Raw genomic sequence first — 25040 nt, 5'->3', positions numbered from 1 at the left:
CATTCTGAAGGAGGTATGGGCCTCCTTGAAATTTATTACATGTATAGATCTGCAGTCGTGGGACTCCACACACATCTTCTGACCTCACAAGACCCCCCAAACGTAATGAAAGTTTGAAACATGAGGAGAATAAATCTAAGATGACTTCTCTGCTTAATCTAGCAGAAGTATATCAGCATCTAGCAGGAATGGAAATTAAACCAGAAGTAGATAAAAATGAGGCAGGAACAGAATGTGCCAAAAAAAAAAAAGAAAGAATATAAGGTGAAGGATCAGATGAGAAGGCAAGAAATGTGGAAAAAAATGCATAAATATAGTAGTAAGTATAGAAAACTTCTGGAAGTACCTCATGTTTATCAGGAATGAATGCAGGAATGGTTAAGGAGAGGCGAATTCAAACCAGGAGAGATGAAAGGTTAATATTGGCTGCCCAAGATAGTGAGCTGCATGCACGTTGGTTTACAAAGTCCATTGAACATCTGGGAGAAACAGACAACTGTAGGTTTTGTAAAACCGAATTGGAAACAGTCGCACACCTCGTTGCTGGTTGTGATTTACTAATGTTAGAAGGACTGTATACTGAAGGACATACTAATGTGGCAAGAATATTGCACTGGGGATTGTGCAAACATTATGGTACTGAAGTGGCTGAAAAACACTGGAAACATGAGCCACAAAGCATCATAGAAAATAATGAAGTTTATATCACACGGGATCACCTGTTACCAACAGTTCAAAAGGTAGATGCTAGAAAACCAGATGTAGTGGTCCAAGAAAAGAAGACAAAAGTAGCATTGATCATTGAAATCGCCACACCCAGTGACTACAGTACTCTGCGTACAGAGAGAGACAAAGTCATAAAATATCAGGATTTGCAGGCAGAAACAAGAGCAATGTGGAAGAAAGATACCCTGACAGTTCCAATAGTAGTGGGAACAACAGGTCTTACAAAAAAGAATCTAAAATCCTATTTAGCTAGATTACCCAGTATGAATTGCAGAAAAAGTCATTACTGGGCGCATTGCAGGTGCTGCGAAGAGCACTCCTGGCTGACATCAAAGATTGAAATAGAACTAATTTACTGGAAAGGCTCACCCAGATTTTGCTGCAGTTTGCTGTGAGGGAAAGGTTAGTTTGCTTTTTATTTGTTGTGTTTTATATTACTTTATTGTATTTTTCTATTTTGTATACTGTGATTTGTTTTCTTCACACTGTGTTCTATTTGCATTCTGCTTTTAACTGAATACTAAAACTTGAAAAGAGACCACAGCTGTGTCTCTTGTGAGCCAGACAGAAATTAGAGGTCAGCTAAGGAGTCATACACAAGTTACACAGGTCAGCTAAGGTTAATCGTCTGTGAGACGAGGGGGTGGAGCTAGGCACTAAACCTTCTATTTAAGGGGTAAAATAAAATATTTCAGAGCTTTACTGGAAAGGCTCACTCAGATTCTGCTACAGTTTGCTGAGGGAAAGGTTAGTTTGCTTTTTATTTGTTGTGTTTTGTATTACTTTATTGCCTTTTTCTATTTTGTATACTGTGATTTTTCTTCTTTACACTGTTTTATTTGTATTATGCTTTTAACTGCATACTAAACTTGAAAATACACCACAGCTCTGTCTCTTGTGAATCGGACAGAAATTAGAAGAGGTCAATTAAGGAGTCACGCACAAGTTACACAGGTCAGCTAAGGTTAATCATCTGTGAACTGAGGGGGTGGAGTTAGGAACTAAACCTTCTATTTAAGGGGTAAAATAAAATATTTCAGAGCTTTACTGGAAAGGCTCACCCAGATTCTGCTACAGTTTGCTGTGAGGGAAAGGTTAGTTTGCTTTTTATTTGTTGTGTTTTGTATTACTTTATTGCTTTTTTCTATTTTGTAGACTTTGATTTGTTTTCTTTACACTGTGTTTTACTTCTATTCGGCTTTTAACTGCATACTAAAATTTGAAAAGACACACAGCTCTGTCTGTTGTGAGTCGGACAGAAATTTTTTCCACCCGGTTACTGTTGTGTTATTAAACACCACTGTCTTTCTAGTTGCCTGGCCCTTATGTTTGACCATATATCTCTTTTCCTCTCTGCTTTTCCTGGCTGGTGTGAGTAAGCACAAAATTGTCATTTTGTGAAATCACTCCCCTTCAACTATTTAAATGTATTGGCCATCCTACTGTATTCCATAGTACCAGAAAACAAAAGTGACCACCCCCTTTCAATATATTTTGCTGTTTTAAAAATAGTGACTCTCCACTAAAACTTAACTTTTTGACAGGTAAAAGTTAAGTTACCTACTTTCACATCCAACTCCTCTAGCGCACACTGCAGTGTTTAGGATAAACCATTTTTTCATCTTACCTTTAAGCATCTATTGCAAAACCACCAGTTATTGTAGAGCCCACATACTGCCTCTCAGTAGTCATCTTGGGATTAGTGCTTCTGTTTTCACCTGGTGAGAGAAGGAGTGCAGTTACATTATTTCCTGGAAACTGCTGATCACTAGAAAGCTTAATAACTACTTTATAGGTAACAGCTTAGAATCTGTGCTTATATACTGATCCTGGTGAGAGTAAGAGCAGAGTGCATTGATTCCTGACTCTTTCTGGTTGGAGGGCGTGCGTCTGTGCTTAACATATCTGATTGGTCTGGTTGCTATTCGAGGCATCTACCAGAAAAAGGCTTCAAGCCTGCAGACCCTTGCATCGTCTGGGACAAGACTGTGGATAATCAAACAGGGCGTGGCTTGCTTCTCTTCTTGGGATTGGTGCTAAAACTAGCTAGTTTTAGCTGGAACTATCCCGTTTTTTTAGTTTCAGCACTCAAAACGGTTTCCTTGTGCTCAGCACTTGCTCAGAACTCGTAAGCACTAAAACTATAAATTACTACAGCACTTGACTTTCCTCACTTGTCAAGAGGAAAACCGTTATTAATAAGCACCTATCCAGGCATGTCCATGGGTCAGCTCCAGGTGTTTTCTCCTGTCCACCTGATGAATCTGGGCATCTTGGGACAATGTAGCAATTGCCTAGTACACTGACGACCGTTTCCTCCTACCACACAACACTACAACCTGTTGAGAGATGTACATATATAGCCATACTGCAAGTCAAGCTCTCTCCAGCCAAAACTGGACTAGAAGGTCAAGAGGAGAAGGTTAACACCTGCACCACACCACACTCAACACATAGTCCTTCAAAACCCACACTACCAAAACCAATGCATAGAATAGAAACACAAAGCACACACCCACATTCACGGAGGCTCTCAATAAAAATTTGCCCAAGCAACAGAGACCTCCCAAGCTGAAACACAGACAACCACCACCCCACAACACTACCCAAATGACACACAGCCCACAAAATCAGTGTGCCACTCTACCTCAGCCCATAGGGCAAAACAGTGTACTCAACATACTAGTCATAGGTGACTCTGTAGTCAGGCACATTGATGTCCCACTCACCAGGCTAAACAAGGAGAAAGTTACTGTCAGCTGCCTGTCTAGTGCCAAGATCCGCCACATGATGCATGCACTCAGGTCACTGCACAACTAGTACAAATACGACTCTTGTCATTGTCCATGTTGGTGTGAATGACCTGAGATGTACCTCCCTGGGCTACATGAAAAGAGACATGGAAGTGCTGTCGGATCTTGTAGCCCAGGCAGGTATGACCCTAGCCCTGAGAAGCATCCTGCCATCACCCAGAATGATACCACAGTAGAAGGACAAAATGATTGACTTATTTTGATGTCATTCTAAGGGGATCCAGTATCTGTCTGCCTGGGACGACATGGTCGACAGACCACGATGCTTTGCCAGAGATGGCCTGCACCTGTTGCCCCTGGGGTGACGGATACTGGCTAAGTCTCTTGCCACCCCTATAGTGCCTTTTTAGGCAAGGTTCAAATGCTAAATTCACCACTGTAGCAGGTATAAGCAAGCTAACTCTGATGGTAATTGCTACTCAGTGCAAGAAGTCTAACCCTCAAAATGCACTCACTCGAGGCACTCCTTAAAATGGACAACATCGACATCTGTGCAGTGACAGAGACCTGGTTGAAGGCTCCAGAGAGCACCCCTTATTTACCAGGCTATAATTCGTACCACACCTTTCGGCCACCTAACTTGGACCGAAACACTAAAGGCGGAGGCATATCCATATTCAATAAGGATATCCACACCTCCAGGCTAGTTGCTCAACATAATGCATCTGAAATTATGTGCAACTAACACTGGGCACGACTGCAATACAGGTTGTAGCTTGTTACAGATCCCCCACCATGCCCCAGGATTCCCACTCTTCATTTCTTAAGATACTGGAAAATATTAAGGTACAACCCAACACCTTAATTATGGGCGATTTCAACTACTCCACCATCAACTGGGAAACTACTCATGTACCAACTCATTCTCTTAATGTTTTCTGGAATTCATAAATTCCAATGCCTTGGATCAGCTTGTCCACACCCCCACCATAGACAATGTCCTGGACCTGGTCATTACCAATATGGGTAACTGGTGTTCCACGCCAGAGGGCAACTCCTCGCTGGTCAGGTCCAACCACAAGCTAATCACCCTAGACATCATATCCCACACCCACCCCCCATTAAGGAAACCACCGTCAAAAACCACTCCAAAGCCAACTTCATGCTTCTTAAGACAGAAGTGGCAAACTTCACGATACTCATGCAAACGGAAAATAGAGGTACGGCTAATAAATCTTACACAAATGCACTGTATAAGCACACACACAAGTACATGGATCATGCCATCCCCAACAGAACCAAGATGTTATCCTCCAAAAAAATGAAGCCAATCTGGTGGCCGCCTACCATAAACAAACTGTACAACAGAAGGAAGAAGCTGTTGCAAAAAAAAAAAAAAAAAAAAAAAAAGTAAAATCCCAAGATTGGAGGAACTCCTTGGTCAGCCTCAGCAAGAAGATGAGATCCCTCATAAAATCCTCCAAAGCCAGTTTTGAAAATAAAATGGCCACTGATTCCAAAGACAACCACAAAGCATTCTACAGCTATATCAAGAATCTCAGTGACAACACCCAGATCTGCTCTGAGCTACAGCACAATGGCACTAAATGTACAGAACCAACCGATCTTGCCAACATCCTGGCAGATTCAGTGCTAACTTTACCCCCCTCTCAACCTCCAAAAGGCCCATCTTAATACCAGAAGAATGCAAAGCCCCTGTAATTATGGATGAACAAGTAAGGACCGCACTCTCCAAAGCCAAGAACACAGCATCCCTGGGACCAGACAACATCCCAGGCTGCGTACTGCATGAACTACAGAATGATCTGGCACCCCACCTAAGTACCATGTTCAATCATAGCCTCACCTCAGGCTATGTGCCTGCTGAATGGTGCACTGTGACGTTATCCCACTCCACAAAGGGGGTGCCACCACGGACCTCGGAAACTACTGCCCCATTAACCTGGCGAGCCTGGTCTGCAAGGCCATGGAACATATCTTCTTGGAGCTTATAAACAAAGACATAGGTAACCTCCATACCCTGGACCCCACTCAGTTTGGGTTTGTAAAATGTAGATCATGTCTACTAAACTTGATTGACTTCTTTGAAGCAGTCACTAGAGCCGTAGATGCGGGCAACGTAGTGCACACAGCCTATCTTGCCTCGCCAGGGCTTTCAATACCATCCCCCACTCTGGAATTATAGATAAACTCACTAAACTGGGCATAAATTCCTATGTCACAAGATGGGTGGCCAACTGGCTCCCTGACAGAACCACACAGTAAAAGTAGCCAAGTCCAAGTTTGTCTTCAGACCAGTGACGAGTGGAGTACCACAGGGTTTGGTCCTACGCCCCTCTCCTGTTCGGCATCTACTTCTCTGAAGCGCCGGCCAACACAGAAGGTCTTTGGTTAACAAAGTTTGCAGATGACTGCAAACTGGGAGCCATAATAGTATCACCTAATGATGTAGACATTCTACAAAAGGGCCTCAGAGACAGATGCTTGATATCAAAGTCATGACCTCAGGCTCAATGCCAAGAAGTGCATTGTCATCCCCTTTGGGAAAAACTCAGTACCCATGAACTACCACATAGGCGGTAGCTCACTAATACTGAAAGTGTGATGAGACCTCGGGACACAAGTGGACAGTAGTTTCTCCTTTGATAACCACATTGCCACAGTAGTCAGGAAATCCTTCTACATGGCACACCTCATCACAAAAGGGTTCTCCTCTAAGAAAAAAGGAGGTCATTGTTCTCTGCTCTTCCCTCATCAGACCCATTATAGAGTACAACGCCCCATTTGGCATGTATTTCACAAGACACCTACAGCAATAGGAAAGGCCACAGAAATACCTCTCTAAGAGGATTACTGGCCTCAAACAGATGCCATATGCAGACGATCTCAAAAAACTCCAGCTCTACTCCATCGCATATTGCCTACTCAGAGGTGATCTCTACCTAACATACAAAGCTATGTCAAACCCAGAGCTGTTGGAAGTGCTACACTTAAAAAAAATCCCAATCTCTCCGAACCACACGCTTCAGGGACCTAAACCTTGTCACCACAATAAACAGAACATGCTGGAGGGATAGGTTCCTGTCCCAGAGACTTCCCATACGCTGGAACAAACTACTTCATTCATGTCCAGCCAAGCTACTCATTGGTCTTCTTTAAGAAAAACTTTGACGACTGGATGGGAAAATTCACCCCAGGGATCACTTCTGCGGCACTGTTTGACAGGGGCCAGGGAATTTTTTTGGCTAGGCTTATATAGGCCCCAAGGCCTATGAACTTTAATCGTACTTTGCCTTAGGAATGGGGTCCATTCACATCATGGTATTAAAAATCCAAACGACTTGGAGAAATTAAAAAAGCATGTAGTTTAAAATTCAGCATTTGGTTATTAGTTCTTGGTATTTCTTACTTAGCAGTCTGACTTGCACTTCTTGCCTGTACCTCAGAGGGGTTTCAGACTTCTCCTTGTTCTCTTTTTTCAAAGTGGTAATGGGTAAGTTGTTTTTCTGTTTACTACATATATTCTTTTCAACACAGTTGGCTGTGTATTATTTAATTAACTTTTGCAGTAGTCCTGATTACAAGGACTTCTTTTTGTCGTGTACTCAGGCGTCCAGTCCAGCTTCAGGAGCTTAGAACCTTTCTCCCTTCAGTCGTGGTGATGCCCTGCCACATGAGACATCAAGATACTCCTGGTGTAAATAGGAATCTCACCTACTTATTTCCTTTTACACATTTTTGCAAAATATCCATTTGTAGCACACGCTTTTCAAAACTTATTAAATGTATGACAAAACTTCCAGATATGAACACAGCCATACCTAGTACAAGAGGCTTAAATTTCAGTTGAATGAGTTTTTCTGTACTTCATGGCTTTCTCTCATCTCTGTTACTGTTATTGTTCCCGTACATTCTGTCCTGATGGTCTTTCACATTATTTATTTATTTATTTATTTTCATTTTGTTTGTATCAGATTACTGATCTCCATGGAGCTTTCCCAGACTCATTCCAAGAGTACTGTTTGGTTAAGTGGATTGCTGTGAGCTGCAAAGTAGGGAACTGGAGAAAAATAATTACAGGAAATAGCTCATAAGCACTAATTTGTGTACTAATAATTTCACTTGCCATGCACACATTCACAGATTTTGTTAAGGTCATGTCTGTTTCTCTTAAAAGGCTGTCCCTTGTTTCATTATTTCATATAGCATAAACTAGTCTGTCTCATGTAACTCACCAAATGTACAACCTTGGGCTCAGTTGTATTGTACTATTTGATAACAGAAGTAGTCTCTGCAAGACCTTGTGTCCTTGTAAAGAACAAACAGAGAATTAATGGTATTTCTTCTTGGGCCCACAATTTCCAAATTTCCGTCTTGCTGCTTTTATGTTCATCTCTTCTTTAAGCAAATTAAGTTAACGGTTACATAGAAAATTAATTTTGTAGATTTGTTTTTCAGTACAATACCATTCGTATACATCTTTATGCATGTAAACACCATTTTGTGGAAAAACAGTTTTTTAAAGTTTAAATTATGCATCATGAATGGATCCTCTGATCCGACTAGGCTATTTTTTCCAGACATACGATCCAAGCCTCAAACTCCTCCCTCTCCTATAATGCCTCACCCCTCTTCAACCCCCAGATCTCGTTTGCAGCCTTCCATCACAGATGCGATTCCATTTCAGATAAGTGGTTTTAATTTACTACTTTTGTATTCTGAGCTTTTTCCTTACTTTCAGAGTATTTTAGGTGTATTCTGTAACTTTTAGCTGGTAGCTGTCTCCCTTTACAAAAACTTTCACCGTATTTATAATTTGTTTATTTTAAGTTACTAGTATAGAGTTAGTGTGTGTGTGTGTGTGTGTGTGTGAGTCCTGTATGTGCTTGTGTGCTGTTTTTCAGCATGTCTGACAAACCCTTTGGTTTTAAAAGGTGCGTCTGTTGTGGGCATAAGATTCCCCACTCAGATGCCAACAAGAGGTGTGTGTGTATTGTCTTGGGCTGGGGCACTTGGCGGTTCTGTGCAATATCTGCTCAGTCTTCAGTCCCGGAGCCCTTGCTGATCAACAATGCAGGCTGATCTTAAGTGGTCTTCTTCCATCCTCTGGATCTCAGACGCCTATCCCTAAGAAGCGTTCCCCCTCAACTACCCTGGGGACCATGACTTCGGATTCATCTTGTTCACATCACTCTTGTTCCCGATTCTGCTGGAACCGAGAGGCCTGGTGATCCATTAGAGCCAAAGCCAGCGAAGACTACTGCTGTGTAGGGTCTCCATCTCTCAGGTCCGAGTAGTCTGTCAAATCCCATGTATGTAGTTGGGATCCTCAGTTCTTCTCCAGAGTAGACTTCTTCAGGTCAGACCCAGATTGGAGGTACTGGAGCCATACTCCGTATCAGAGTAAATCTCCCTCCCCTCTCCCTACCGTTCAGACCAATTTGTCTCTGATCAGGTCCACACATTCCTTGGTCTCCTCTAGATCCTCTCTGCCGTCCCACTCCAATATGGATAAGATGATTCGGAGTTTTCTCAAAGCCAGGATATAACTGGGGATTTTGGGTTCTCCAACACATGCTGGATCCGTGAGAATACCAACCCCGATAATGTGGCCTCCTCCTCCAATCTGCTTCTCGGTTTTAAAGTTGCAGGGCCTGGCTGTCCCGAGTGGACTGTCGTCAGAGTACAGGATATGTCTTTCTTCGACTTTGGCAGTGTCCCAGACTAGCTCAGTTCTGTACCTTCGGAACAGAGATGGCTCCAGACCTGAGATGCCTGAGCTGGGTCCTCTGTTCTGGTGTGGGCTCCGACCTCTATGGAGCTGTCCCTCTCCCTGGGAGCCTTGGCTCTTGATAGTTCGGGTTTGACCAGTACCCTGCAGAAATGTACTGTCAGTGTCTGTTGATGTTCAGTATTAAGTACACCATGCCTGCAGGATGTAATTACATTATTATTTGCACAGTTGTTAGGGTTATTTAGACTGTCTATTGAATTGCCAACCTGTTGTCAGTTTGGCAGCAGATCTTACTAACACTTGGTGTTTTTGCTAAACTTGTTAATTTAACAGGTTGATGGTCATATTTTTAGACATTCTAATTAATCGTAATTGATGTTTTTTCACGCAGTGGTATAATTAATACCTGCCCAGCACATTGTGCCTCCTGAGCTGTTACATTAAGTACATTCATTACACAGTTACATCTGGAGAGTGTTTTGCCAGGTCTTTTTTAAAAAATAATTCTTTTAAAAAGCAACTTTGCAGTTTCACAAAAGATTGTTTGCATGCGTAAATATTTATGCAAGCAGTCTTTTGTAGGAAAACCAAGATGTTCATCGTGTTAAACTTTTGCAGTCATTACACTTGGGTTATCCTGCCGTCAGGTGGTCTCGCAGTCGGCCCGAGTTCCAAAGTCTTGGTCCGGCGTCGGTTGCTGTCGCTTCTTCCCTAACGTCAGTGCACCACGGGTATATAAGATGCAGCCGACTCCATTTTCTTCAGTCTTTCTTGCCGCGCAGTGCCCGATGCAAAAGCAGTTCTCAAGTGCCGGTCGGCCGACTCCTGAGATTTTCATTCCGAATCCAGAACCAAAGTCTTCTACAAAGCTAAGTACCCGCTAGAAACTTTTCTTGCCTCAGACCGATGTCAGTAAAAGTTAATAATTGTATTTCTTGTGGGAAGGTAGTAGATACCAGGTTCTCTCACCACGAAATACTTCAAGGTCTCAGTAATAAGTCCAATTGGAACCAGCATAAAACAGTCCGGTACAAACTCCAGAAATGATCCAATAGTAATCCAAAAAAGAAAGTTTATTGAAGTGAGCGCTTTCGCGTAGCACCTACTACGCTTCATCAGACAATATAAAATCACTAAAAACTTCTGCTTATATACTAAATGTGTCAAAAAAGGCGCCAAAGTTAATAACCATAATTGGTTAATTAATTAAATTAAATAAAATACATTCAATTAGATTCAACTAAGCTTGGTTCACATTCAGTTTTAAAATTAAACTAAGACATCATGTTTTCAATTCGTATAGCCAGCGACAAAATGTCATCTAAACTAATGTTAGATGTTAAGTATTTCATTCAAAAAACACTGCCAACTGAAGAACTAAAAATTTTATATAAATATGGTCTTATGATTAAAACACAATAATGTATGTAATATAAAAAATCAATTTTATGAATACCCATAATGGAAGAGAGTAAAAAGAAGGGGGAACAGGAGGGGGGGTGGAGGAAAGAGAAAGGCAGAGGAATAACTGGGTGACTGGATATTGGTGAATGAAAAGGAAAAAAGGGAGGGGAGAGGGGGAAGGAGGGAAAGGAACAAAAATGAGAAACTGGTACATAACTTGTTTGCCAGTTATAAATACCCATTGATGATGGTAAATATAAAATATAAAATTGTGTATAGAAAGTATGGGAACAGTCAACAATCATTAAATGAAACTAAAACTAATAAAAACACACAATTACAGTAAATCAAATATTATGCATAAATGTGTAGTATGTTAAATAGTTAATATATTAAATATTAAATAAATAAATAAATAATACCTAATTAACATGAATATTAAATGTATATGTACATTTTTAAAATATGTATGTTTTTAATGTTATAAGTAAAAAACTGTTATGTAATCTATATTACCGCATTATATGCATAAATAAATAAATGAATCAATAAATAAATAAAATGAATGCATGAGATGTGAATGCATAAGAACCAAGTAAAACTATACATAATAATGAATAAATATAATTATAAATGTAATAATAAATAACTATATGACTGAAAAATATGATAATATTGAACTAGTGAATAGCTCCAATATAAGTAAAATATGTATAAAAATATGTATTGCTCTGTATGGATAAATGCGTGCTCTACTGAAAAAAGTGTGTGTGAGTCAAAATAATATACAATATAATGTGTGAGAAACTCATCTAGTTTCCAGAACAGGTTTTATAGAGATATAGCTATTTATACCAGGAAATATGTGGGCACCTAGTCTTAGGATCCATTTTAATTCTTTATTATTCAAATGTATGGTATTATCGCCACCTCTTTTGTTGATTGTAACTATCTCTAAAACAAAACTTGTGTGAAGGGTGCTCTATTATATGTTTTGCCAGAGCATTTTGTTCATTTTTTCTCTGTATATCATACAGGTGACCATATATTCTATCCTTCAGACATCTTTTTGTTAGCCCAACATACTTTTTTACTACTATTTCTTGTGGGAAGCAAATACCTCATAAGTATTTCCATTCCTATTGTATCCCATGCCTAGGCCCAGACCACGATGTCACAGGTTGTCTGTTTTGTGTTAGGTTTAACAAGCGCACTATTAAATGTCGGTTTGATTTTGCCCGACATTATTTTGGCAGAAAATTAAATTACACCATGCCGTCTGAACTACTGACGACCGGGTTAAACAAAAAGTGCAAAGACAAGGACAGGCATCCGAGGCCCAAAACTGACGACGAGGCCTCTTCTAGGCCAGTCGCCGGTTCTCCGGTTTTCAGCGAGGCACCTACGCAGCCTCTGACGACCGCTTCTTTGGAACCACAGGCCACCTCTGACTCCCATGTGAAGATGGCTGGGCCTTCGGATACACCAGACTTGCGGCCTACCGAGACTAACCCTTCAGAGGGCTCTGGTGTAGCCGAACAACCCGCAGCTTCAGAGGGTGTTTTCAGGCCTACTCAGTTAACCATTAAATCTTCTGTTAAACCTAAAACAAAGAAACAACTTCAGCATTCACCAGGACAGGCCTCCATGCCTAAGAAACAGATGCTCAAAATGGCCGAAGACCTAATTACTCTGATCAGGGGGTCCCACCCTCCCCCTGATAAAAAGCCTAGACAGGATGCAGACTATGACTCATCCGACCAGGTGTCCATCTCCTTAGATTCATCCTCAGACCAAGGATACTCTTGACCCCCTTATGAGGATTCTGATGCTGAGGAATCTATTCCTTCAGCCTCTCCACCAGAGAACTACTCCTTTGGGGAAACCTTACATACCATGTGGGAGCATTTCCATTGGGAGGGCCAGGATTACTCAGAATCCAAGAAAAGGCTCAAGAGATTTTCTTTTATTACCTCAACACAGACCCCTTGCTATTCCGCCAGTGTTAGATATTGTGGATGATGATTATTCTGAATCCAGTTTAAATCCTGATTCTTTACCCCCTGCTCCAGTTAAACCAGACAGATACTACAGAGTCCCTGACTCTCACAAATTCCTTTATAAAAGCCCTGTTGCTGACCCTGAAACTATTTCCCAGGGTCCGAAAGGGGTAAAGGCCTCTACAGCAAAAAATCCAGTCCCCTCTGACAGAGATTCCAGAGCATTAGACAGATGAGGGAAGAAAGTGTATACATCTACAACTTTAGCAATGAGAGCCTTAAGTTGCCAGTTTCACATGCTTTTAAATACCAGCAATGTTTGATGTCTCAGTTGAAACAAAAAATGCTTCCAAATTCAGATCTTCCTAATTATAAGGAAATGCAGGATTTATTGCATGCAGCTGAACAAGTGGGAAAACATACTTTGCAATGTGGTTTTGATTCCTTAGAGGCCTCCTGTAGAGCAGCAGTTACAGGGTCTGTCATTAGAAGACATGCTTGGTTAAAAGAGCAGACTTTACCAGATCATGTTAAAGCAAAATTATTAGATGCACCTTTGCAGCAGGATGTTTTATTTGGAGTTAAGGCAGAAGAGGTATTAAAGAAAGTGGAGGATAAAGCAAAATCTATGCAAACAGTGAAGGATTTCTTACAGGTTCAGCCTCCTCGATTTAGCAGAAATTGGCCAACAAAGAATTGGTCCTTTCCAGTTTCAGACAGACCTCAAAGAGGCAAATACAGACGTCCAAGAGGCAGAGGTCAACCACAAGGTACTTACAGGCCTCGACAATGGGGTGCTTCAACCCAGAAAGAAGGGGAAGACAGGCCTCAACCTTATAAAAAACAGCCCCAATGACTTCCCACTACAGCTGCCAAACATCTCTCTCTTGGCAGCCCCCTTGGGGGGAAAACTGGCACTTTTCAGTCACAATTGGCAAATGATCACCAAAGACAAATGGGTTCTCAATATTGTGTCTCAAGGTTACAGGTTCCACTTTCACACTCTGCCAAGGTTAAAAGGAATGCCAAATCTGCCACCAAATCAATGGGCAGAGGCTCAAAGACAAATTACATTACTCATGGACACGAGAGCTATTCAGAAGGTACCAACACAGGAGCAAGGACAAGGATTTTACTCAAGACTCTTTCTGGTTCCCAGAAAGGACAAAGCCTGGAGGCCCATTCTGGATCTTTCTTCTCCAAATACTTACCTGGACGTTCCAAAATTCAAAATGTTGACACTGCAGCAGCTTCTTCCCATGCTGGGCAAGAAAGCTTGGCTCGTAACTTTGGACCTCAAGGAGGCATACCTGCATGTCCCTATCAGACAAAATTGCAGAAGATACCTCAGATTCTTAGCAGGTTCAATGCATTACCAATTCTCTGCACTGCCCTTTGGCTTATCTACTGTGCCCAGGGTCTTTGGAAAATGCCTGGCACCAGTAATTGCATTTTGCTGACAAAAAGGAATTCAAATGTACCCATTCTTGGATGACTGCCTTATTCAAGCAGAGAGCAAAGATATTCTTCTAAAGCATCTGGCATTTGTAAAAAGACTGCTGATTTGTCTAGGGTACACAGTAAACAAAAATAAATCAAAACTAGTGCCCTCACAAGAGATAATATTCCTGGGTGCCAGCTTAAATACAATGGCCCAGATGGCATATCTCACACCAGACGAGCAAGGACAATTGACTCAATATTTCCAAATAATGGCAACAAAAACCCAACTCCCTGCAAGAAAAATTCTGCAGGCCTTGGGTTACATGACATCTTGCATACTACTAATTCCATATGCCAGACTGCATATGAGGAAACTACAATGGTACCTAAAGAGTGTCTGGTCTCAACACTGTCACAGTTTGGAAACAGTAATACCACTTATTCCTTGCCTTCAACAGGAGTTTTAATGGTGGGCTCAAGCCTGTCACCTCAACAAGAGACAGCCTTTCACTCAACCCACAGCCAGGCAAACACTGACAACAGATGCTTCGGATTACGCCTGGGGAGCACACATGGCAGGAAAATGTGTTCAGGGCAAGTGGCCTGCAGAACAAAGGCATCTTCACATCAATCAAAAAGAGATGCTAGCTGTACAAAATGCCCTTATAGCTTTCAAGGACCTTCTGCATCCAGGACAACTACTACTAAAGACAGACAATGCCACAGTTATGTGGTACATAAACAAGCAACGGGGCACTCATTCATATCCCCTCTGCAGACAAGCCATGACCTTGTGGAACACAGCTATAACCTATCAAGTTCATCTGCAAGCACAATTCCTGCCAGTTGAGAAAAACACACTGGCAGATGACTTAAGCAGAAACATCATGGATCCGCACGAGTGGAAATTTCATCCACAAATGTTCAGGATGATAACCCATAAATGGTGGAGTCCGGACATAGATCTGTTCGCATCCCCAGTGAATTGCCAGCTACAGAAATTCTGCACAAGGATTTAACACCCACAAGCATGGAAGGTGGATGCCCTCTCATTCAGCTGGAAAAACCTACAAGTATACGCTTTCCCACCAATACCTCTCCTTTCAAAGGTACTCATAAAAGCCATACAAGAAAGGCCGAAGATGATCCCGATTGCCCCAGACTGGCCACGCCAGCACTGGTACCCAATCTTAAAGAACTTAGCACAAGGACCACCATGGATTTTGCCTCAAATCTCACAAATTCTGACTCAGCAAAACAATCACATACTTCACAGCCAGCTCAAGACTTTAAACCTGGCTGCATGGCAGATTCCTTAGTCAAGCAAACAATGCCTCTCTCCAAAGCTGTTATGCATGTCATTATGGAGGCCAGAAGGCCTAGCACCAGGAAAGCCTATTCGGATAAATAGAAGAGATTCTGTGCCTGGAACCAGGCTCACTGCCTTGACCCTCTTGTCCCAAACATTCCTCAGATACTACAATACTTGACTGAGATGCTGGACAAGGGCCTCTCCTTTTCATCCATTAAGATCCATGCCTCTGCCATCTCTGCTCATTGCAACACAGATCCACCAACTTTTTCTCATCCTTTGCTAAAACAGTACCTCAGAGGGGCTAAAAACAGCAAGACCGCCCCGTAGAGCACCAACTCCAACTTGGGACCTCAGCTTCGTCTTGGAAAAATTAACTTTACCTCCTTTTGAGCCAGCTAACTCAGCAGACTTAAAATATGTCTCTTGGAAAACTGCTCTGCTCCTGGCAATAATCTCAGCTCGAAGATTCCAGAATTACAGGCACTAACGGCAGTGGAACCTTTTATCATTTTTACCAAGACAGGGTGTATTTAAGAACAAACTCTACTTTTATGCCAAAGGTGGTATCAAGTGTGGCTCTAAACCAAATTATTCACTTGCCAACTTTTTATCCAAATCCACAGAACAAAGGGGAGGGACTACTGCATTCCTTGGACATACACAGGCAGTTACGCTTCTACTTGGACAAAACAAAAGCTTTCAGGAAAACTGAACAATTATTTGTAGCATATGCTGCAGGAACACAGGGAAAAGCCATTTCAAAACAGACCATTTCAAAATGGATAGGGCATTGTATACGTTTCTGCTATACACACCATGAGAAAACTATACCTAACAGCATTAGGTCTCATTCCACCAGGGCAACAGCCACTTCAACTGCCTACCTCAGAGGAGTACCTACCAAGGACATTTTGGAAGCAGCAACTTGGAGTTCTGTGCATACCTTCACCAAGCATTATCATCTGCCTCTTTACTCTAAATCCAGAGCTGGCTTTGCCACTGCAGTTCTGCAGGGCCTTATAGCCACCCCTAATGCCTTATAGAACCAGCCACCCTACCTCAGCTTTGGGATTCTACCCAAGTGTAATGACTGCAGCAGTGTAACACGATGAACATAGTACAGTTTTGTACCTACCATAAATGTAGATGTTCGAGTGTATACACTGCTGCAGTCTAGGTTACCCTCCCTCCTTCTCCTCTTACTTGTTGATACTTACCCTAGTATTCTACCCTTTGCTACCTATGGGGAGTATTTGCTGGTAACAGAAAGTATTTGTTTGCTTTTCTTATGTATATTTTATTAGCAATTTACATTACCTACCTTTTTGGGGGCACCTGACATCTGGGGCAAGAAAAACTGAAGAAAATGGCGTCGGCTGCATCTTATATACCCCTGGCGCACTGACGTCAGGGAAGAAGCGACAGCAACCGACACCGGACCAAGACTTTGGAAGTCGGGCCGACTGCGGGGACCGCCTGATGGCAGGATAACCCAAGTGTAATGACTGCAGTAGTGTATACACTCGAACAGCTACATTTATGGTAGGCACAAAACTGTACTCTTTACTTCGATCATAGCACATGATCCCAAAGTAGTCCCTCTGCTCAAAAAGGCCAACCCCACCTGCCTAAATGATTACAGGTTGGTACTCTTACATCAGCTGTAATAAAATGCTTTGATAGACTGGTTAAAAGGCATTTGACTACTGTATTACCCCAATCCTTTGACCCCACTGCAGTTTGCCTACCTGGCAAATAGATAATGCACCCTCCTCCGATCTGCTTCTCGGTTTTAGAGTTGCAGGGCCTGGCTGTCCCGAGTGGACTGTCGTCAGAGTACGGGATATGTCTTTCTTTGACTTTGACAGTGTCCCAGACTAGCTCAGCTCTGTATCTTCGGAACAGACATAGCCCCAGACCTGAGATGCCTGAGCTGGGTCCTCTGTTCTGGTGTGGGCTCTGACCTCTATGGAGCTGTCCTTCTCCCTGGGAGCCTTGGCTCTTGATAGTTCGGGTTTGATCAGTACCCTGCAGAAATGTACCGTCAGTGTCTGTTGATGTCCATTATTAAGTACACCATGCCTGCAGGATGTAATTACATTATTATTTGCAGAGTTGTTAGGGTTAATTAGACTGTCTGTTGAATTGCCAACCTGTTGTCAGTTTGGCAGCAGATCTTACTACCACTTACTTGGTGTTTTTGCTAAACTTGTTAATTTAACAGGTTGATGGTCATATTTTTAGACATTCTAATTAATCGCAATGGATGTTTTTTCACGCAGTGGTATAATTAATACCTGCCCAGCACATTGTGCCTCCTGAGCTCCTACATTAAGTACATTCATTACACAGTTGCATCTAGAGAGTGTTTTGCCAGGTCTTTTTTAAAAAATAATTATTTTAAAAAGCAACTTTGCAGTTTCACAAAAGATTGTTTGCATGCGTAAGTATTTATGCAAGCAGTCTTTTGTAGGAAAACCAAGCTTTACTTCGATCATAGCACATGATCCCAAAGTAGTCACTCTGCTCAAAAAGGCCAACCCCACCTGCCTAAATGATTACAGGTTGGTGCTTTTACATCAGCTGTAATGAAATACTTTGAAAGACTGGTTAAAAGGCATTTGACTACTGTATTACCCCAATCCTTTGACCCCTCTGCAGTTTGCCTACCTGGCAAATAGATCAACTGCTGATGCCATTTCGGTGGCACTTCACCTCACATTGGAACATCTTGAAGAGAACAACTATGCCAGGCTGCTGTTCATAGATTTCAGCTTGGCTTTCAACACGGTGATTCCTATGCAACTTATAGAAAAGCCAATCAACCTTGGCATAAGTAAAGGGCTGTGCAACTGGATCATCAATTTCCTAACTGGAAGACCACAAAGGATCTCTACTGGTAGCAACACTTCAGGGAGTATTACAATAAACACCAGAGTACCCCAGGACTGTGTGCAGAGTTCTCTACTGTTCACAATCCTTACCCATGACCGCTGTGCGAAAGCTAGCAACAACCACGTCATCAAATTTGCAGATGACACCACAGTGGTGGGATTTCATAAGTGATGATGACCAGAGTGGGTATAGGAATGAGGTCACCTCCCTGATTGAATGGTGCAGTGACAACAATTTGGATCTGAATGTCACTAAAACAGAAGAAATCAGTATTGACTTCAGAAAAAGCTCAGTCACGCACCTGTCCCTCAAGATCAACTGTGACAAAGTGGAGAGAGTGCAGACTACTACGTTCCTGGGGTGTACACACATCAGAGGATCTTTCTTGGAGTACGAACACAGGCCAGCTAATTTAAAAGGCCCACCAGAGATTACACTTCCTAAGAAGGCTTAAAAAAGCAAAGCTCTCTATGAATGCTCTAAATACCTTCTAAAGAGGAGCCATCGAGAGCATTATCACCAGCAACTGCACTGTATGGTTCGGTAACAGCGCAATGGCTAAAAGGAAGAAACTGCAAAGAATAATAAGAACAGCAGAAAAGATTTTGGTCACTAATCTTCCTACCTTACAGGAGCTTTTTGAAATGAGATGTAAAAAGAGGGTCCCGCAAAATACTGAGTGACACTTCTCATCCAGCATATGGTTGTTTCACTGAAGTTGCATCTAGTAGAAGGTTACGGAGTGTCCACTGCAGGACCTCCCGATTCATGAACAGTTTTTATCCTGCTGCAATAAGACTTAATATAGACATAAATCTTGATGCATCAAAACTGTAATAGATTATTACGCTCCCATTCTTTTCCTTTTTTTCATACAGTAATTCTATTTATTGCATACTAAAATTAATATGTGGTCATTCAAGTGCAGTTCCAATCACTTCCTTATGTGCAGTATCACCCAATCTCACATCTGTGTATAGTGTACTTTTCTTTTAAAATGTTAATCACCTAGTATTCAGTGGTGTCCAGTGTATATAAATAGTGTACAAGCATCCACTACCTAGACTTTTACTGTTTATAATAGTTATTGTTTTTTTTTAATATCTATCATGTATTGCCTTTGTGTAGGTTTTTTTTACCTGTAAAAGAGCTGACACTTGATTTTGTTTAGGCAGTACTTGTGTTTCCTAAATGACAATAAAGTTTCTCTGAATCTTTGAATGATTTTCTAATACTGTTAAGACTTTGTCAGAAACATGCAGAAGTATAGCACATTGTGCAATTTTTCAGTCTTCTCAGCTAATTATTTCACAGTGAAGATAAAAGCGTATTTAAGAAAATAGTGCTTGTACTTTCTTGCTGAAGTTCTCTGTAAAAGATCAGGTGGTTGCTGCTGGGCATGTTTTCATGAAGAATTTTGCTACTATACTTCTGAACATCTGAATTCTTGAAAGCGAATGTATTTCTTCACTTTTTATACTTTTTCACACATCGACATGTACTCTCTGGTTAGTGGATAAACGGCACTGAGGCTGAGGATAAGCATTTTTCTCCTCCATTAATTAGCTGTTGGTGACTAAACAATACAGAGACTGAGGATGTGCATCTTCTCCTATTTGTTCACTAGTCCACACTAAGTGCTCAAAAAAATGTACCATGGGATATGCAGTTTCCTGTTGCTGTCTCAATGACATTTAAAGCTGTATACACCATATGTGTTAGCGAGACTCTAATCAAAAGGCTTTTACTTTTTGAGTAGGACTCTATTCTTTAGAGCTGTGTTCTGTGTTTTCAGTGGTAGTAGATTGCAACGTAGTTCTTTTGTAAAATTTTGTGTTCTGTGAATCATGCTTTTTAGTAGTCCTTTCTTCAATTTTTTTTTTTTTTTTTTTTTTTTTTTTTTGCAAGAGTCCTGTTCATAATGTGATTTAGTTGAAACTGATTCAGTGTTTCTGATGCTATAATAGTCTGTAGGTATTAAAGAAATATTATTTTTGTTTCAGAAACGACCTTATGGAGTTGACCTGGATGCAGCCTGATCGACTGAGTCCTGCAGGTGTTAGTATGCAAAAACAACCCTCTGATATGGCAAGGGCAAATCACTGCTCAGAGTTAAATCTGAAAAAAGGTAAAGACTCTGCTGAATGTAAGCCTGCAGTTGTAGCTTGGGAGAAAGGAGTTGGAAGGCAGCTGCCATTGCAGTCTCAGCACTCCATGTCACAGCAGGGTTTAATGAAGAATACAAATCAGTACAGAAACCAGCTAGATCGCATTGAGGCTCTGAAAGCCACTGCGGCATCCCTGTCTAATCGGATAGAAAGTGAAGCCAAGAAATTAGCAGGTGCTGGAGTCCACTGTGGAGCATTCCTCAGCTCAGAGCATGATGTACTCCATACATTTGTCGACAGTGTCAAGTGGGCAAAACCACTGAGCCCTCCAGTCCATGATGAGGAAGACGTCTTCTCTGCTAAGATTCGTAAAATGTTGGGGGTTCATGTTGCACAGTCTTGTGATGATGTGTTTCCCGGAGTAGGCAGTGTTCATGAGTTTAAAAATGAGACTGAGCATATGAAATCACTTGTACCTAGAATGTCTGGAGTAGAAGGTCGAGAAGTGGAGCCTGACAAGACACCTTTACCCACTTTGGATGTTCCTGTTCAACAGCATGACAAGCTTTATGAGAAAGTAGTTAATTTCAAGTCCCAAGACTCCAGTTCTGGTTCTATCAGTGAAGGCCCACTTTTGAGTGAAGAAAGTCTTTCTGAGGATGATAGGGTACATGTCATGAGCAATCCTGTAAAAGTGCCTGAATGTCTTAAAATTAAGGAGTTCTGTGCAGAGGAGTCTAATACATTTAAACCCATAAATGAGTTTCAGAAACAGTCAGAAAAGTACTCTCCCTTTCCTTCTCATTCTTCACTTCAGAGCAAAGCACCATGGGAAGAGTTGACTAAGGGAAGCCCTTACAGTGTAATCAACATATTTACAAAAAATTATCAAGTGCTCCAGAAGGGTAAGAATTTTGCTTTGCTAATGCACTTATGAAATAGCTGAAATGCTTTTCAAGTATGTCAGCTAGCACTTTCCGTATTCAAAACTTCACACACTGTTCTCCTTGTTTAAGTTAACCTAGTATATGTGATGAGTAAAACTGTATGCTTTAGGTAAGTGGACTGCTGCGTCTTTGTTAAGCTTTTATCTAAATTCTTCTAAACAACTCTACTTGTAATTACCAGCTCAAAGCACTGTCCCTTGACTAAGATTTAAGAAAGTATGAGATGTTTATATGTTGAGTAGAAGTCATGTTTGTTGCCATGTAAAAAAAAAAAAAAAAAAAAAACTTGTAATTTCACAGTCAGTTGAATTCTGGGTGTAGGTGTCAATATGGAACAAGTAAACCTGATTCGCTAATGCCACTTTTGAAATCTTCGGTGAAACTGCAGTTGGAATATCAAGCCCATTTCATAAGGCTGTGTCTTAAGGAATAAAAGAGGGGTTGATTCCTGTCAGAAGTGTGGCAGAGCAAACAGAAGGCCAGGTTCAGCAGTCACGCAAGGAAAGGCTTTGATGTATATACCTTAGAAGAAGAGTGCATGCAGAAGAGATATGACAGATATGTATAGGAATGAGAGGTGAGGCTACAAGGTGAAAAGTAACAAGAGGACTCACTTAACGGGTGGTGCACTGAACAGACCCGTGAGTAAGGGTAATGTTTAAAACCACAAAAGTAACTCTTATTTTTGCACAAAAGAGTTCATTTATCACTATTTCCAAAAAAAAAAAAAATGTGGAAGTATAAACTGTCCCAGTCATATTTGCAGCATTAATATCTGTGTGCAGTCAGGAGGCCTTTACTTCATTTAGGATTCCAGTTGTAATTATGCTGGATTAGCATGTGTAAATAATTGTGAATCAGTTTTGTAATTGCCAATCTGTTACATTTGCAGTTTAGCGAAAAACTAATCTGATGTCAGTTTCATTCTGTCCTCAGTTGATGGGTTCATATCCGACTCTGCCGTTACTAAAGCTTGTGATAACCAAAAAGCTGTCAAGCTCCTCCCTTACCCATAATGCATCAACCCAAAGCTCCCCCAGATTTCGTTTGTCGCTTTTTGTGTAAGACGTGGTTAGCCTAGCTCTCGGGATTTCAAAGATGAGTCACAGTTTTACTTTAAAGTCTCCTAAAACTTAGTAACTTTCTTGTATTATAGTGTTCTTTCTTTTCTTAATCTTTACTGTTGTACGAATATGTAGTTCTCCGATTACAATAGTTGGTAATTCCCCTTTTTCCCTTTTCCATCTTCAGTAATTATTATTTATTTATTTAATTTATTTATTTTATTTACATTTGTTGACCGGGAGTGTCCGACTGGACGTAGGTCAATTTTCAGCGGAGGCCCGGGGAGAAAAGCTCCACAGTTAAAATATACAGACAGTAGTTACATTGGATTTTACATAGCAATTAACAATTTGATAAACATAGCTATTAACAATTACACACATAGTTACAGATGAAGAACATAGTACATCAGTAGACTACTAGAATCTTTATCAGCTGCGAAGTACATAACCGACATTAACAATTGTTACAATAAGAAGTTCGTACTGTATATTAAGTAGTTAGGCTTATGAGCATCTGAGATTGCTATAATCAAGGTAGTTAGTGGGGTGGAAAGAAAGGTGGTGGGTGATATCAGAGTGGGAGTTGCAAGGGCATAGCCAGCATGTTTTTAGGTGTGCTTTTAGTAAAGTTTTGAAGTGGGTGCATGATGGTACGGAGGTAATTGTGGGTGGGAGGGAGTTCCATAATTTGGCTATGGCGCAAGAGAATAGTGCTTCTCCAGCAGAGTTATTGGCTTTAGTGACCTGCAAGTGATTTTTGTTGCTGAATCTAAGTGGTCTGGTGGTGCGATAGGGTTGGAGTAGATTCTGGAGGGATGGGACATTTAGTGGATGGTTTACTAGTTTGTGGGCGAGTGTGAGTTGATACCATTGAAGGAGGTGAGGGCGTTCAACCCAGCCCAGTTCAACAAGTGAGAGGCCGTGGTGACTACGGTAGGATGCCCCTGTGGCGAATTTGGCAATTTTGTTGTAGCAGGTCTCTAGCTTGTTTAGATTGCATTAGGTTGGTATATATTGGAGAGGCATAAAGTAGGGTGGAGATAAGGTGGGAATTTGCTACTGAAATCTTTGCTGTTTGGTGAGAAGTAGATTATTTCTGTATATTGCTGCTAGTTTTTTGTGGAATTTTTTTATGGTCATGGATATGTGAATGTCAAATTTTAGTTTGTCTGTTTCCACTCCTAGCAATTTGGTGTGTTCTGTTGGGTGTATAGTGGTGTTGTCTTTTGCTGTGATGTTAAAGTGAGAGTTGTTTTGAGTATGTTTGGTGGGTTGGAAGAGTAGTAGTTTAGTTTTATTTGGGTTGAGTATTAATTGGGCATTGGATAACCAGGTTTCAGCAGAGGAAAAGGCTTCCATTGTGACTTTTTGCAGTTTGGGTAGGGACTGGGCTGAGCAGATGATGATTGAGTCATCTGCATATTGTATGAGTGTGCCATGTTTGGTAGCAGAGGCTAGATTATTGGTGAAAATAGAGAAGAGTAGGGGTCCAAGGATGGATCCTTGGGGAACCCCTGTAGAGACAGGTAGTTGGGGAGATATGTCATTCTGCCATACAACGGATTGTTGGTGGTTAGACAGGCAACCAGTTGGTGACTGATTGAGAGAAGGATAAGTTATTGAGGACAGAGATGAGTTGTTTGTGTGGGACGATGTCAAATGCTTTAGATAGGTCTAGGAAAGTAGCAGAGGAGAGAGAGCCATTGTTTTTATATTGAAGGATAGTGTTAGTAAAGGAGAGTAAGGCAGTGGTGGTGCTATGGTTTGGTTGGAAACCATGCTGAGTATTGGAAAGGAGGTTGTTAGTAAGGAGGTAGGCTGAGACCTGAGAGTGAATGCATCTCTCTAGTATTTTGGAGAGTGGAGAGAGAATAGCTATGGGGCGGTAGTTGGTTAGTTCTGTGGAGGGGAATTATGTGATACTTTCCTTAGTGTGGGAACGTAACTTTCTGACAGAGATCGGTTAATCAAGATGGATACTGGGTAGGCCAGAGCATCAGCTGCGATTTGTAGGTACTCACTTGGGAGGTTGTCTGCTGCTAATTTGGTGGGCCTAAGTTTAAGAGTTTTTTTATGTTGGAGGTAATAACAGGAGAAAAAGAGAAGACAGTGGGGAGATTACTAGTTGAAGGTGTAGGTTGGAGGGGAGGGGGGGTTGTGTTGTTTAGCTAGTGATAGTATGGTTTGTGTGAAGTGTGTGTTGAATGAGGTAGCAATATTTTCGGAGTAGTGAGGGATGTTAGGAGGAGGGGTACTGACTTTACCTGGGTAGAGGATGGAGTTTATGGAGGACCAGAATTATTTCGGGTTGTGTTGGGAGGAGACTAGCGCAGACTGGAAGTATTGGAATTTGTCCTGTTTTATTAGCTTTTTTACTCTATTGCGTAGTTCTAGGAATTTCTGTCTAGTTGAGGGGGCTTTGGTTTTGTGCCAGTGCTCTCAGGCTTTATCCCTGTTTTTCATTTCTGACTTAGTGGTTTTCTGTAGCCATGGGGAGGGTTGTGCTTTGGTTCTAGAAAGTCTTATGGGGGGTGTGGTAATTGAGGATGCTCAGGAAGGTAGTATTAAAAAATTCAACTGTGTCATCAAGACTGAGGTACTTTTAGAGGATGCCAGTTACATTCTTT

General features: G+C 41.3%; 1 protein-coding gene across 1 annotated transcript in view; it reads left to right on the top strand.

The window, feature by feature from the left end:
- The window catches only part of CEP350 (centrosomal protein 350), a 3609946-nt gene that overhangs the window by 1337560 nt on the left and 2247346 nt on the right, over positions 1-25040 (top strand). The window contains exon 10 of the mRNA XM_044085746.1: positions 20295-21304. Within this exon, the coding sequence (XP_043941681.1) occupies positions 20295-21304 (1010 nt within the window). The remainder of the gene's footprint in view (positions 1-20294; positions 21305-25040) is intronic.

The sequence above is a fragment of the Protopterus annectens genome, chromosome 10.part0 (genome assembly GCF_019279795.1).
Source record: "Protopterus annectens isolate FY-2018-M chromosome 10.part0, PAN1.0, whole genome shotgun sequence".
Lineage (NCBI taxonomy): Eukaryota > Metazoa > Chordata > Ceratodontiformes > Protopteridae > Protopterus > Protopterus annectens.
This window is presented reverse-complemented; position numbering and strand designations above follow the sequence as displayed.